The sequence below is a fragment of the Panulirus ornatus genome, chromosome 70 (genome assembly GCF_036320965.1).
Source record: "Panulirus ornatus isolate Po-2019 chromosome 70, ASM3632096v1, whole genome shotgun sequence".
Taxonomy (NCBI): Eukaryota; Metazoa; Arthropoda; class Malacostraca; order Decapoda; family Palinuridae; genus Panulirus; species Panulirus ornatus.
This window is the reverse complement of record NC_092293.1, coordinates 16,335,393-16,350,761: the sequence shown is the minus strand read 5'-3', so window position 1 is coordinate 16,350,761 and position 15,369 is coordinate 16,335,393. Positions and strand designations below refer to the sequence as shown.

At 40.0% G+C, this 15,369-nt stretch overlaps 1 protein-coding gene across 4 annotated transcripts in view; it reads left to right on the top strand.

The window, feature by feature from the left end:
- Sar1 (Secretion-associated Ras-related 1) overlaps positions 1-15,369 on the top strand; it is a 53,247-nt gene that overhangs the window by 17,977 nt on the left and 19,901 nt on the right. For 2 of the 4 annotated variants that reach the window (XM_071660354.1, XM_071660356.1), the window contains exons 2-3: positions 13,191-13,249; positions 15,136-15,255. In XM_071660354.1, coding sequence (XP_071516455.1) covers positions 13,207-13,249; positions 15,136-15,255 — 163 coding nt within the window. In that variant the 5' untranslated portion in view covers positions 13,191-13,206. Of the gene's footprint in view, positions 1-11,916; positions 12,135-13,190; positions 13,250-15,135; positions 15,256-15,369 lie in introns of those variants that run through there. The other 2 variants (XM_071660352.1, XM_071660355.1) reach the window with 2 other exon arrangements.

Sequence of the window (15,369 nt, the reverse complement as noted above, 5' to 3'; positions counted from 1 at the left end):
AAGAGCGTGGTTGAGAGAGCAGAAGAGGGTGTTTTGAAATGGTTTGGGCACATGGAGAGAATGAGTGAGGAAAGATTGACCAAGAGGATATATGTGTCGGAGGTGGAGGGAATGAGGAGAAGTGGGAGACCAAATTGGAGGTGGAAAGATGGAGTGAAAAAGATTTTGTGTGATCGGGGCCTGAACTTGCAGGAGGGTGAAAGGAGGGCAAGAATAGAGTGAATTGGATCGATGTGGTATACCGGGGTTGACGTGCTGTCAGTGGATTGAATCAGGGGATGTGAAGCGTCTGGGGTAAACCATGGAAAGCTGTGTAGGTATGTATATTTGCGTGTGTGGACGTGTTTGTATATACATGTGTATGGGGGTGGGTTGTGCCATTTCTTTCATATGTTTCCTTACGCTACCTTGCAAACGCGGGAGACAGCGGAAAAAAAAAAATATATATATATATATATATATATATATATATATATATATATATATATATATATATATTTAGGGAATCAGTGATGGATTGCGCAAAAGATGCTTGTGGCATGAGAAGAGTGGGAGGTGGGTTGATTAGAAAGGGTAGTGAGTGGTGGGATGAAGAAGTAAGATTATTAGTGAAAGAGAAGAGAGAGGCAATTGGACAATTTTTGCAGGGAAAAAATGAAATTGAGTGGGAGATGTATAAAAGAAAGAGACAGGAGGTCAAGACAAAGGTGCAAGAGGTGAAAAAGAGGCAAATGAGAGTTGGGGTGAGAGAGTATCATTAAATTTTAGGGAGAATAAAAAGATGTTCTGGAAGGAGGTAAATAAAGTGCTTAAGACAAGGGAGCAAATGGGAACTTCAGAGAAGGGTGCAAATGGGGAGGTGATAACAAGTAGTGGTGATGTGAGAAGGAGATGGAGTGAGTATTTTGAAGGTTTGTTGAATGTGTTTGATGATAGAGTGGCAGATATAGGGTGTTTTGGTCGAGGTGGTGTGCAAAGTGAGAGGGTTAGGGAAAATGAATTTGGTAATCAGAGAAGAGATAGTAAAAGCTTTGCGGAAGATGAAAGACGGCAAGGCAGCAGGTTTGGATGGTATTGCTGTGGAATTTATTAAAAAAGGGGTTGATTGTATTATTGACTGGTTGGTAAGGTTATTTAATGTATGTATGACTCATGGTGAGGTGCCTGAGGATTGGCGGAATACGTGCATAGTGCCATTGTACAAAGGCAAAGGGGATAAGAGTGAGTGCTCAAATTTCAGAGGTATAAGTTTGTTGAGTATTCCTGGTAAATTATATGGGAGGGTATTTATTGAAAGGGTGAAGGCATGTACAGAGCATCAGATTGGGTAAGAGCAGTGTGGTTTCAGAAGTGGTAGATGATGTGTGGATCAAGTGTTTGCTTTGAAGAATGTATGTGAGAAATACTTAGAAAAGCAAATGGATTTGTATGTAGCATTTATGGATCTGGAGAAGGCATATGATAGCGTTGATAGAGATGCTCTGTGGAAGGTATTAAGAATATATGGTGTGGGAGTCAAGTTGTTAGAAGCAGTGAAAAGTTTTTATCGAGGATGCAAGGCATGTGTACGTGTAGGAAGAGAGGAAAGGGTTCTCAGAGAATGTAGGTTTGCGGCAGGGGTGTGTGATGTCTCCATGGTTGTTTAATTTGTTTATGGATGGGGTTGTTAGGGAGGTGAATGCAAGAGTTTTGGAAAGAGGGGCAAGTATGAAGTCTGTTGTGGATGAGAGAGTTTGGGAAGTGAGTCAGTTGTTGTTCACTGATGATACAGCGCTGGTGGCTGATTCATGTAAGAAACTGCAGAAGCTGGTGACTGAGTTTGGTAAAGTGTGTGAAAGAAGAAAGTTAAGAGTAAATGTGAATAAGAGCAAGGTTATTAGGTACAGTAGGGTTGAGGGTCAAGTCAATTGGGAGGTAAGTTTGAATGGAGAAAAACTAGAGGAAGTAAAGTGTTTTAGATATCTGGGAGTGGATCTGGTAGCGGATGGAACCATGGAAGCGGAAGTGGATCATAGTTTGGGGGAGGGGGCGAAAATCTTTGGAGCCTTGAAGAATGTGTGGAAGTTGAGAACATTATCTCGGAAAGCAAAAATGGGTATGTTTGAAGGAATAGTGGTTCCAACAATGTTGTATGGTTGCACGGCATGGGCTATGGATAGAGTTGTGTGCAGGAGGGTGGATGTGCTGGAAATGAGATGTTTGAGGACAATGTGTGGTGTGAGGTGGTTTGATCGAGTAAGTAGCGTAAGGGTAAGAGAGATGTATGGAAATAAAAAGAGCGTGGTTAAGAGAGCAGAAGAGGGTGTTTTGAAATGGTTTGGGCACATGGAGAGAATGAGTGAGGAAAGATTGACCAAGAGGATATATGTGTCGGAGGTGGAGGGAACGAGGAGAAGTGGGAGACCAAATTGGAGGTGGAAAGATGGAGTGAAAAAGATTTTGTGTGATCGGGGCTTGAACATGCAGGAGGGTGAAAGGAGGGCAAGGAATAGAGTGAATTGGATCGATGTGGTATACCGGGGTTGACGTGCTGTCAGTGGATTGAATCAGGGATGTGAAGCATCTGGGGTAAACCATGGAAAGCTGTGTAGGTATGTATATTTGCGTTTGTGGACGTGTATGTATATACATGTGTATGGGGGTGGGTTGAGCCATTTCTTTCGTCTGTTTCCTTGCGCTACCTCGCAAATGTGGGAGACAGAAAAAAAAGAAAATATATATATATATATATATATATATATATATATATATATATATATATATATATATATATCCCTGGGGATAGGGGAGAAAGAATACTTCTCACGTATTCCCTGCGTGTCGTAGAAGGCGACTAAAAGGGAAGGGAGCGGGGGGCTGGAAATCCTCCCCTCTCATTTTTTTTTCCCCAAAAGAAGGAACAGAAAAGGGGGGCAGGTGATGATATTCCCTCAAAGGCCCAGTCCTTTGTTGTTAACGCTATCTCGCTAATGCGGGAAATGGCAAATAGTATGAAAAAAAAAAATATATATATATATATATATATATATATATATATATATATATGTATGTATATATATATATATATATATATATATATATATATATATATATATATATATATATATATTTATTTATTTTATTTATTTTGCTTTGTCGCTGTCTCCCGCGTTTGCGAGGTAGCGCAAGGAAACAGACGAAAGAAATGGCCCAACCCACCCCCATACACATGTATATTAATACACGTCCACACACGCAAATATACAAACCTATACATCTCAATGTACACATATATATACACACACAGATACATACATATATACCCATGCACACAATTCACACTGTCTGCCTTTATTCATTCCCATCGCCACCTCGCCGCACATGGAATACCATCCCCCTCCCCCCTCATGTGTGCAAGGTAGCGCTAGGAAAAGACAACAAAGGCCCCATTCGTTCACACTCAGTCTCTAGCTGTCATGCAATAATGCCCGAAACCACAGCTCCCTTTCCACATCCAGGCCCCACACAACTTTCCATGGTTTACCCCAGACGCTTCACACTCCCTGATTCAATCCACTGACAGCACGTCAACCCCGGTATACCACATCGATCCAATTCACTCTATTCCTTGCCCGCCTTTCACCCTCCTGCATGTTCAGGCCCCGATCACTCAAAATCTTTTTCACTCCATCTTTCCACCTCCAATTTGGTCTCCCACTTCTCCTCGTTCCCTCAACCTCCGACACATATATCCTCTTAGTCAGTCTTTCCTCACTCATTCTCTCCATGTGCCCAAACCATTTCAAAACACCCTCTTCTGCTCTCACCACCAGGCTCTTTTTATTTCCACACCTCTCTTACCCTTACATTACTTACTCGATCAAACCACCTCACACCACACATTGTCCTCAAACATCTCATTTCCAGCACATCCATCCTCCTGCACACAACTCTATCCATAGCCCATGCCTCGCAACCATACAACTTTGTTAGAACCACTATTCCTTCAAACATACCCATTTTTGCTTTCCGAGATAATGTTCTCGACTTCCACACATTCTTCAAGGCTCCCAGGATTTTTGCCCCCTCCCCCACCTTATGATTCACTTCCGCTTCCATGGTTCCATCCGCTGCCAAATCCACTCCCAGATATCTAAAACACTTTTCTTCCTCCAGTTTTTCTCCATTCAAACTTACCTCCCAATTGACTTGACCCTCAACCCTACTGTGCCTAATAACCTTGCTCTTATTCACATTTACTCTTAACTTTCTTCTTTCACACACTTTACCAAACTCAGTCACCAGCCTCTGCAGTTTCTCACATGAATCAGCCACCAGCGCTGTATCATCAGCGAACAACAACTGACTCACTTCCCAAGCTCTCTCATCCACAACAGACTTCATACTTGCCCCTCTTTCCAAAACTCTTGCATTCACCTCCCTAACAACCCCATCCATAAACAAATTAAACAACCATGGAGACATCACACACCCCTGCCGCAAACCTACATTCACTGAGAACCAATCACTTTCCTCTCTTCCTACACATACACATGCCTTACATCCTCGATAAAAACTTTTCACTGCTTCTAACAACTTGCCTCCCGCACCATATATTCTTAATACCTTTCACAGAGCATCTCTATCAACTCTATCATATGCCTTCTCCAGATCCATAAATGCAGGTTTGGATGGTATTGCAGTGGAATCTATTATAAAAGGTCGTGACTGTATTGTTGACTGGTTGGTAAGGTTATTTAATGTATGTATGACTCATGGTGAGGTGCCTGAGGATTGGCGGAATGCGTGCATAGTGCCATTGTACAAAGGCAAAGGCGATAAGAGTGAGTGTTAAAATTACAGAGGTATAAGTTTGTTGAGTATTCCTGGTAAATTATATGGGAGGGTATTGATTGAGAGGGTGAAGGCATGTATAGAGCATCAGATTGGGGAAGAGCAGTGTGGTTTCAGAAGTGGTAGAGGATGTGTGGATCAGGTGTTTGCTTTGAAGAATATATGTGAGAAATCCTTAGAAAAGCAAATGGATTTGTATATATATATATATATATATATATATATATATATATATATATATATATATATACATATATACAGCGCTGGTGGCTGATTCATGTGACAAACTGCAGAAGCTGGTGACTGAGTTTGGTAAAGTGTGTGAAAGAAGAAAGTTAAGAGTAAATGTGAATAAGAGCAAGGTTATTAGGTACAGTAGGGTTGAGGGTAAAGTCAATTGGGAGATGAGTTTGAATGGAGAAAAACTGGAGGAAGTGAAGTGTTTTAGATATCTGGGAGCGGATCTGGCAGCGGATGGAACCATGGAAGCGGAAGTGGATCATAGGGTGGGGGAGGGGGTTAAAATTCTGGGAGCCTTGAAGAATGTGTGGAAGTCGAGAACATTATCTCGGAAAGCAAAAATGGGTATGTTTGAAGGAATAGTGGTTCCAACAATGTTGTATGATTGCGAGGCGTGGCCTATGGATAGAGTTGTGCGCAGGAGGATGGATGTGCTGGAAATGAGATGTTTGAGGACAATGTGTGGTGTGAGGTGGTTTGATCGAGTAAGTAATGTAAGGGTAAGAGAGATGTGTGGAAATAAAAAGAGCGTGGTTGAGAGAGCAGAAGAGGGTGTTTTGAAATGGTTTGGGCACATGGAGAGAATGAGTGAGGAAAGATTGACCAAGAGGATATATGTGTCGGAGGTGGAGGGAACGAGGAGAAGTGGGAGACCAAATTGGAGGTGGAAGGATGGAGTGAAAAAGATTTTGTGTGATCGGGGCCTGAACATGCAGGAGGGTGAAAGGAGGGCAAGGAATTGAGTGAATTGGATCGATGTGGTATACCGGGGTTGACCTGCTGTCAGTGGATTGAATCAGGGCATGTGAAGCGTCTGGGGTAAACCATGGAAAGCTGTGTAGGTATGTATATTTGCGCGTGTGGACGTGTATGTATATACATGTGTATGGGGGTGGGTTGGGCCATTTCTTTCGTCTGTTTCCTTGTGCTACCTCGCAAACGCGGGAGACAGCGGCAAAAAAAAAAATATATATATATATATATTTTTTTTTTTTTTTCATACTATTCGCCATTTCCCGCATTAGCGAGGTAGCGCTAAGAACAGAGGACTGGGCCTTTGAGGGAATATCCTCACCTGGCCCCCTTCTCTGTTCCTTCTTTTGGAAAAAAAAAATAAAAAAAAAAAACGAGAGGGGAGGATTTCCAGCCCCCCGCTCCCTTCCCTTTTAGTCGCCTTCTACGACACGCAGGGAATACGTGGGAAGTATTCTTAATCCCCTATCCCCAGGGATATATATATATATATATATATATATATTTTTTTTTTTTTTTTTTTTCATACTATTCGCCATTTCCCGCGATAGCGAGGTAGCGTTAAGAACAGAGGACTGGGCCTTTGAGGGAATATCCTCACCTGGATATATATATATATATATATATATATATTTTTTTTTTATTATACTTTGTCGCTGTCTCCCGTGGTGGTGTGCAAAGTGAGAGGGTTAGGGAAAATGATTTGGTAAACAGAGAAGAGGTAGTGAAAGCTTTGCGGAAGATGAAATCCGGCAAGGCAGCAGGTTTGGATGGTATTGCAGTGGAATTTATTAAAAAAGGGGGTGACTGTATTGTTGCCTTTTTGGTAAGGTTATTTAATGTATGTATGACTCATGGTGAGGTGCCTGAGGATTGGCGGAATGCGTGCATAGTGCCATTGTACAAAGGCAAAGGGGATAAGAGTGAGTGCTCAAATTACAGAGGTATAAGTTTGTTGAGTATTCCTGGTAAATTATATGGGAGGGTATTGATTGAGAGGGTGAAGGCATGTACAGAGCATCAGATTGGGGAAGAGCAGTGTGGTTTCAGAAGTGGTAGAGGATGTATGGATCAGGTGTTTGCTTTGAAGAATGTATGTGAGAAATACTTAGAAAAGCAAATGGATTTGTATGTAGCATTTATGGATCTGGAGAAGGCATATGATAGAGTTGATAGAGATGCTCTGTGGAAGGTATTAAGAATATATGGTGTGGGAGGAAAGTTGTTAGAAGCAGTGAAAAGTTTTTATCAAGGATGTAAGGCATGTGTACGTGTAGGAAGAGAGGAAAGTGATTGGTTCTCAGTGAATGTAGGTTTGCGGCAGGGGTGTGTGATGTCTCCATGGTTGTTTAATTTGTTTATGGATGGGGTTGTTAGGGAGGTAAATGCAAGAGTTTTGGAAAGAGGGGCAAGTATGAAGTCTGTTGGGGATGAGAGAGCTTGAGAAGTGAGTCAGTTCACACGTTAGGCAGTGAATCTGTGTGCTGTCCACTCCAAAAGTGCTGAATTTTGTTTGCTACTTGTTAGATTTTTTCATTTCTTTTAGCTTTCTTGAATTTTTGAGCAGGAACCTTGTTTATATAGAAGCTTTCTTACTCATGATCAGGTGACAGAGTACTTGCAGAAACCTGATGCTGGGAATTGAGCATGTATACAATCATTTGGTCAGTAATGGGAATGATCAATCTCAACACATTGTATAGTTCTCTTACATTTCAAGAATCAGTCCACTGGCATTGCATTTTTGTGAAAGATTGAAATAGAATAAAGTCATGCATTGGGAATTGTGTAGAACATGATAACTTGACAAAGCTTGGGGAAATGCTGTGTTAATTTTAGATGCTTAAAATGTAATTGTAAGTTCGTAATGTATTGAGGTGCTGAAGATTTTGTATGAGATTTATGCATGGGTAACATGAATATGGACATGACTAGAGACACAAAAACACAGCTTCCCAATCAGCAAGGTTATCAGATTATTTAGTGTCACTTCATTTATTTGTGGGGCACCATATCTGTGATAAGATTAAGCAAAAGAGGCATGACCCTGATCTGTTAAACTCCAGAGGGCCTAAGAATTATCAGTAACCTTAGCTGAACTGTACTGAGCAAAGTACAAGGCACCACACTCATTCCATCATTTTGTGTGATATATCTTACAAGCAGAGGCCAAAGCAAATAAAGTTCTCTTTCTTTCATATATATATATATATATATATATATATATATATATATATATATATATATGTATGCATTTCACCTAAGGATTGGCGGAATGCATGCATAGTGCCATTGTACAAAGGCAAAGAGGATAAAGGTGAGTGTTCAAATTACAGAGATATGAGTTTGTTGAGTGTTCCTGGGAAATTTATGTGAGGGTATTGATTGAGAGGGTAAAGGCATGTTCAGAGCATCACATTAGGGAATAACAGTGTGGTTTCAGAAGTAGTAGAGGATGTGTGGATCAGGTGTTTGCTTTGAAGAATGTATGTGAGAAATAGAAAAACAGATGGATTTGTATGTAGCATTTATGGATCTGGAGAAGGCATATGAAAGGGTTGATAGAGATGCTTTGTGGAAGGTATTAAGAGCAGATGGTGTGGGAGGTAAGTTGCTAGAAGCAGTGAAAAGTTTTTACCAAGGATGTAAGGCATTTGTACGAGTAGGAAGAGAGGAAAGTGATTGGTTCTCAGTGAAAGTTGGTTTGCGGCAAGGGTGCGTGATGTCTCCATGGTTGTTTAATTTGTTTATGTATGGGGTTGTTAGGGAGGTGAATGCAAGAGTTTTGGAGAGAGGGGTAAAAATGCAGTTTGTTGTGAATGAGAGGGCTTGGGAAGTGAGTCAGTTGTTGTTCATTGATGATACAGTGCTGGTGGCTGATTCGGGTGAGAAACTTGGCGACTGAATTTGGTAAAGTGTGTGAAAGAAGAAAGCAGAGAGTAAGTGTGAATAAGAGCAAGGTTATTAGGTTCAGTAGGGTTGAGGGACAAGTTAATTGGGAGGTAAGTTTGAACGGAGAAAAACTGAAGGAAGTGAAGTATTTTAAATATCTGTGAGTGGATTTAGCCGCAAATGGAACCATAGAAGCGGAAGTGAGTCACAGGGTGGGGGGGGGGGGCGAAGTTTGTGGGAGCATGAAGAATGTGGAAGGCGAAAATGTTATCTAGAACAAAAATGGGTATGCTTGAAGGAATAGTGGTTCCAACAATGTTATATGGTTGCGAGGCATGGGCTATAAATAGGGTTGTGTGGAGGAGAGTGGATGTGTTGGAAATGAAATATTTAAGGACAATATGTGGTGTGAGGTGGTTTAATCGAGTAAGTAATGAAAGGGTAAGAGAGATATGTGGTAATAAAAAGAGTGTGGTTGAGAGAGCAGAAGAGGGCGTGTTGAAGTGATTGGTCACATGGAGAGAATGATTGAGGAGAGATTGAAGAGGGTGTGTTGAAATGATTGGTCACATGGAGAGAATGATTGAAGAGAGATTGACAAAGAGGATATATCTGTCAGAGGTAGAGGGAACGAGGAGAAGTGGGAGACCAAATTATAGGTGGAAGGATGGAGTGAAAAGATTTTGAGCGATCGGGGCTTGAACATACAGGAGAGTGAAAGGCATGCAAGGAATAGAGTGAATTGGAATGATTTGGTATACCGGGGTTGATGTGCTGTCAGTGGATTGAACCAGGGCATGTGAAGCCACTGGGGTAAATCGTGGAAAGTTTTGTGGCACTGGATGTAGAAAGGGAGCTGTAGTTTCGGTGCATTACACATGACATAGTCTCCATTTCCTGCCTTAGCATGGTAGCGTTGAGAACAGAGGACTGAGTCTTAGAGGGAATATCCTCACTTGGCCCCTTCTCTGTTCCTTCTTTTGGAAAATTAAAAACTTTTTCTATGGTTTCATGCTTTGTCAGTTCTCTTGTGGTGATTTGGGTAACGATAGAATGGGCTTTAGCGTTGTTGGTCAAGTCAGACAGTATGTTGTCTGTAATGTAGAAGCCTGACTCAACCCCAATTTGGGGTTTAGGATCTTAGGGGTTTAATTTTTTTGATTTATTTGATTTGATTCTAATTATTTTGATTATTTGATGCATAAGATGTAGAAGGAGGGTGGATTTGTTGGAAATGAAATGTTTAAGGACTATGTGGTGTGAGGTGGTTCGATCGAATAAGTAATGAAAGGGTAAGAGAGATGTGTGGTAATAAAAAGAATGCTGTTGAGAGAGCAGAAGAGGGTGTGTTGAAATGGTTTGGACAATGGAGAGAATGAATGGGCAAAGATTGACAAAGAGGATATATGTGTCAGAGGAAGAGGGAACAAGAAGTGGGAGACCAAATTGGAGATGGGTTGATGGAGTGGAAAAGATTTTGAGCGATCGATGTCTGAACATACAGGATGATGAAAGGTACGCAAGAAATGGAGTGATTTGGAACGATGTTGTATACCAGGGTCGACTGAACCAGGGCTTGTGAAGTGTTTGGGTCAAACCATGTGGGTTAAACCATGGAAGGCCTGTGGGGCTTGGATATAGATAGGGAGCTGTGGTTTTGGTGCATTACACATGACAGCTGGAGACTGAGCGTAAACATTTCATTTCCAACACATCCACCCTCCTCCTCACAACCCTATCTATGGCCCATGCCTTGCAACCACATAACATTGTAGGAACTACTGTTCCTTCAAACATACCCATTTTTGCTCTCCAAGATAACGTTATCTCCTTCCACACATTCTTCATTGCTCCCAGAACCTTTGCCCCTCCCCCACCCTGTAACTCACTTCAGTGGTTCCATCCACTGCAAAGTCCACTCCCAGATATCTAAAATACTTCATTTCCTCCAATTTTTCTCCATTCAAACTTACATCCCAATTAACTAGTCCCTCAACCCCACTGAACCTAATAACCTTACTCTTATTCACATTTACTCTCAACTTTCTCCTTTCACACACTTTTCCAAACTCAGTCACCAACCTTTGCAGTTTCTCACATGAATCAGCCACTAGAGCTGTGTATATTTGTATAAGTTGATATGTATGTGTGCATGTATGGGCGTTTGTGTATACGAGTGGATGGGCCATTTTTTGTCTGTTTCCTGGCGCTACCTCGCTAATGTGGGACACAGCAATTGGTATTATGAATAAACATATAAGAAGGTTAGATAAATTTGATATTGTATTCTGAAAAAAGATTTGATATGCATGTGAAAAGGATGATACACAATAAAGCCAACATTAAGGATGACAATGTTTCATACATGAAATGTGCAGGAAAACCCTAGGCGGGTAGAATTTAATCTCAGGCTAATTGTATATGAAAACCATGAGAGAGTTAAGAAGAGATAGGGAAAATGCATTTAAGCCAAGGTTGTTGTCTTGTATGTTCATTGTTTATAATACAAAAGACATTCTTAAAGTAAATAGATGACTTGCAAGAGAAACGATTCATCATGTAAACATCTATGATAGAGTAATCAGCAGTTCAGAAACAGAGATAAGTATGGGGATTGTGAGTTCATGAGTTCTTAGAGCTTCAAAAGGCATTCAACAATCTCTCACACAAGAGCTTGGTAAGAAGAAATAGGTTTTCAAAAACCCATAAGAAGGACTGTTTTGGTGGCTCGAGAATTATGTAGAGGAACTTAGGACGCATGCCTTTTCAGACATTAGGATAATCAGTAATGTTCTTTGCACCAGTTCATGTTGCCACCTTTGTATCAGTAACTTGTTTATACCATTGACTTTGTTTATACCATTGACTTAGCAAAAGGACCTGAATCATACTTGAATATGTCTATGGATGATGCTAAAAATCTTGAGAGGAGTAAGAATGTCTGGGACTGCAGCTGTACACAAAAAGAAATTGCAGTGGCTTCTCTTTTGATCTATATTGTCAGAAAAGAGAATGGATAATTACGAAAGTGAGAGCATAACAAGAAACAGACAACAGCATAATGCTGTAGATGCCCTGCACAAAGGTGCTTGGGTATTACATGATACTTCTATAGATTGGAGTGAGTCATTAGTTATCTAGTGGTTGTGATTAGCGACCTTATTGGTAAAGTGATAAGTGGGAGAATGTTTGTCAAGGGCATTACAATGTTGTATGTGGAGGTTTGGTGTTGGCAGTAGTAGTACATACTGTAATCTTGAGGTGCTCGCAGTTCCTCAACAGTGCGTGACTGACGAAGGAAAACCGATACATCAGAATTTGCTTGTGCTCTTTCATGCCAGAAGATTCAACAAAATAGAATAGGCTAAAGAAGGCGTGATAGTTTTTTGAAGATTGTTTACCTATATTTTCTGTAGGTAGGTAGTAGTTGGTAGTCTGCCACTGATTTTCAATAGGTAGGTAGGTGGTAGGCAGCCACCAACCGGGAAGTTACATTACTGGTCCTACCCTCCTAGGTATTAGGAGGGTTAGTGACAGCTGTGTAGTGAGCCAGCACTTCAGTGCTCCTCGATCTACATGTACCTTAAAGTGATGGTGGTTTGTATGGAGCAGTGATGGCACCAGATACTTTCCTTTCCATGGTAGGTTTAACCATGCTGCAAAGGTCAAGGCTTGAGCTCTCAGACGAACACATTGGCTATTTTTTCTATACTTTTCGTTCTTCCCTTCTTTGTCTATCAAAACTGGAACTGGTCATTTGTTTGAGTTAGAATGAATTTCTAAGATAGAATATTCTAAATTGTATTAAGAGCGCTGAACAGCCTTAGATGCTATAGTGCTTGGATTATAAGCCTAAATTTTATGATCTAATCCAGTCGAGCACTTCACTGGTAGTCAAGTTGCATTCCTCTGGCCCGGATAACTGTCTTTTCTTTGTCTCACCAACATGTGGATTGCATTCTGTCCACAAACATATGTCTCTCCTTGTTACATTGAACTCACACAATTCATTCTTAGTAACACTAGCTTTCCTTTGCTGAGTGCTGTATACAAGCTCTGCCTTTTGGTAGGGTAGGAGCAGTTGATATAAGTATTAGGTAGTTATATTAGGTGTTAGTAGTAGGTAGAAACATTAGACAGGAGTATTTAAATAGCAGTATAAGGTTGGAAAATTACGCAAGAATATTAGGATGGCAGTGGGTAGAAGTAGTTGGAAGGGACACTAGGTAGATCCCTTTGGGGACACTGTGCTAGAAGGGCTTTCTGTCAGTGGCCTGTTAAGGATGAGGTACTAAAGGCTAAGAAGCACCATTAGTATTTACCAGTTATGAAGATTTTTGCCTTGGCCTCCCCATTAAGGGAATTCTTCTAAGGAACAGGCATCAGAGAAATGAATGTTTATTGTAGCAATTATTTGTGAATGAAGCTTAAATGCTCAAGTTATTTCATTTTACTTTTGTTTTCTTTCACAGCTCACCTGTCCTCATAATGTTCCTCTGGGATTGGCTCACTGGTGTGCTGGGATATCTAGGTAAGGACCAGTGTTTAGCATCTTAATTTGTGACTGTTTGGTTGATCAGGGAATTGATCAGTGTATTTATTCTCAAGAACATCTGGAAGTTCTTTTTTTTTATTTCAATTTCCAAGAGAAGACTTTACAGGTAAAGGCGTGAATAATTCATCCTTTTATTGTCTCAGTTGTAGAAGTTGATGCATAAGATGATACATGTAAATCTTCCCATCATATGCATACCTGTTACACTCAGGACCGGATACCTGTACACCTTTAGTGTTTACCCTTTTCTTTGACATGAATAGTCAGCTAATCTCTTCTACATCTTGAAAGAGTGAATTTCAACATAACTATTCAAGATGCTTCTAAGGAAGGTGTAGATCAGTTCAAAACAATAGTACTTTACATTTTTCTCTCATAGAATTTGGGCTTCCAACTAAATACAGCAATTCCTGTACAACAACAGTTACCAAAGTTACCAAAAAACTGTTGCTGTTTGATGTGTTATACGACATGCTATATTTTTGAGCACGAGTGTTCCATATCTAACATAAAGATACTTGAAACAGCTGAACCCAAGTACTTTTTACCATAGGATTACATAAGTTGATTTAGATGATATGGAATTGAAATAGCATTAAATGAAAACTTACCATGATTAAGGTTTTAGGTGACTTCCTCTGATGTTGATGTGATGCTGGGAATAATTTCACAGCGTGTGTTGGGAGTGGTGGTATTACTCTTGCATTAAAAACTTTCTTTTTTTTTCAAGAACAGCACAGCCACAACTTCACATAATTTTTTTTTTGGCTTTTTTTTTTTCCTTATTTTAAGTCTGGCTTTGATTTGGACTTTAGTTTGTAGATGAAGCTGAAGTGGGCATTCATATATGAATTTGTCACTTGAATTTTTGGTATAAAGTATGCCAACTGGTTTGCTTGTAACAGTTAATGAGATGTCTTTCGATGGGTTGTTAACTGTTTTCTCGTGTTTAAAGTGTTTGCAATTATGGTAATTTTTGAATTGAGACACTATTTTCTGTCATTTTCACTGCTCAGAGAGCTTCAATGAATTGTTTTATTTTTTAAAAGTAGTCTGGATAATCTGCAGTAGATGCAGTTTTGTTCTTAAATATGGGTAATTATTTACAAATGTACTATCTGCTTGAAATGTTTCAAGTATGTCTGAAATGTTTTAGATTATTTACATATTATCCAATCAAATTCAGAGTAATTACTAAACATCTTTCTTTGAGGGCTGGTGACTCCCAAACTCAAGTGTGCCTTTGTAGGATTAGAAAAGTCTGGGAAAACATGTATGTTGACACAGCTGCAAGAGGAGGGTTGGATAGCACCTGTTACATACAAGTCCAGTGAGTAGGTGATAGTCTGGTTGGCTGCATTTACCCATATTTTACTGGTAAACCTTTTGCTTTTGTGTAGGTTTAATTTCTTCTCTAAAGCACTTTATGTTTTGCAACTACAATGTAGCATGGGTCACCATACTTTAACTTACTGTGCTAGAATTGGTTATATTTTTAAACTGAAGATAATTAGTCCATGTTCACAGGTAGAAAAGTTGAGCACACTTCTTTAAAGGACTCTGATTGCACTGTAGCACTGATTATGCTTTACATCACATAGTGAATTAATTGTATTAATAACATGTTCGATTAGGCTTGCAGTGTTTTACTGTAATGACTAACTGCCAACCAGACTGCCAGCCAATATTCATCCAATGTGGTTATCCTGAATGAGACAAAATTATTTTAGAATTGGAGAGTACATTTTGTTTCAACAGGACTTGTGTTCCAGATGAACTCGTTATTTTGTCAATGTACTGCATTTTGTTTTAAAGTACGATTATTTTATTTGGTATCCATATACTCCTTTTTTGGCTGGCAGGTCTGTGGAAGAAGAGTGGCAAACTCCTGTTCCTGGGTTTAGATAATGCTGGAAAGACCACTTTGCTCCACATGCTGAAAGATGACCGTATGGCCCAGCATGTACCCACACTCCACCCAAGTATGTATAATATATTAAAATTTCATGACATAGTGTTTTGTGTGTGTAAGCTTTAATGGGTTGCATGTGTACCTGTTTGCATGCATTATTCATATTATCTCCAATTTTTTTTTT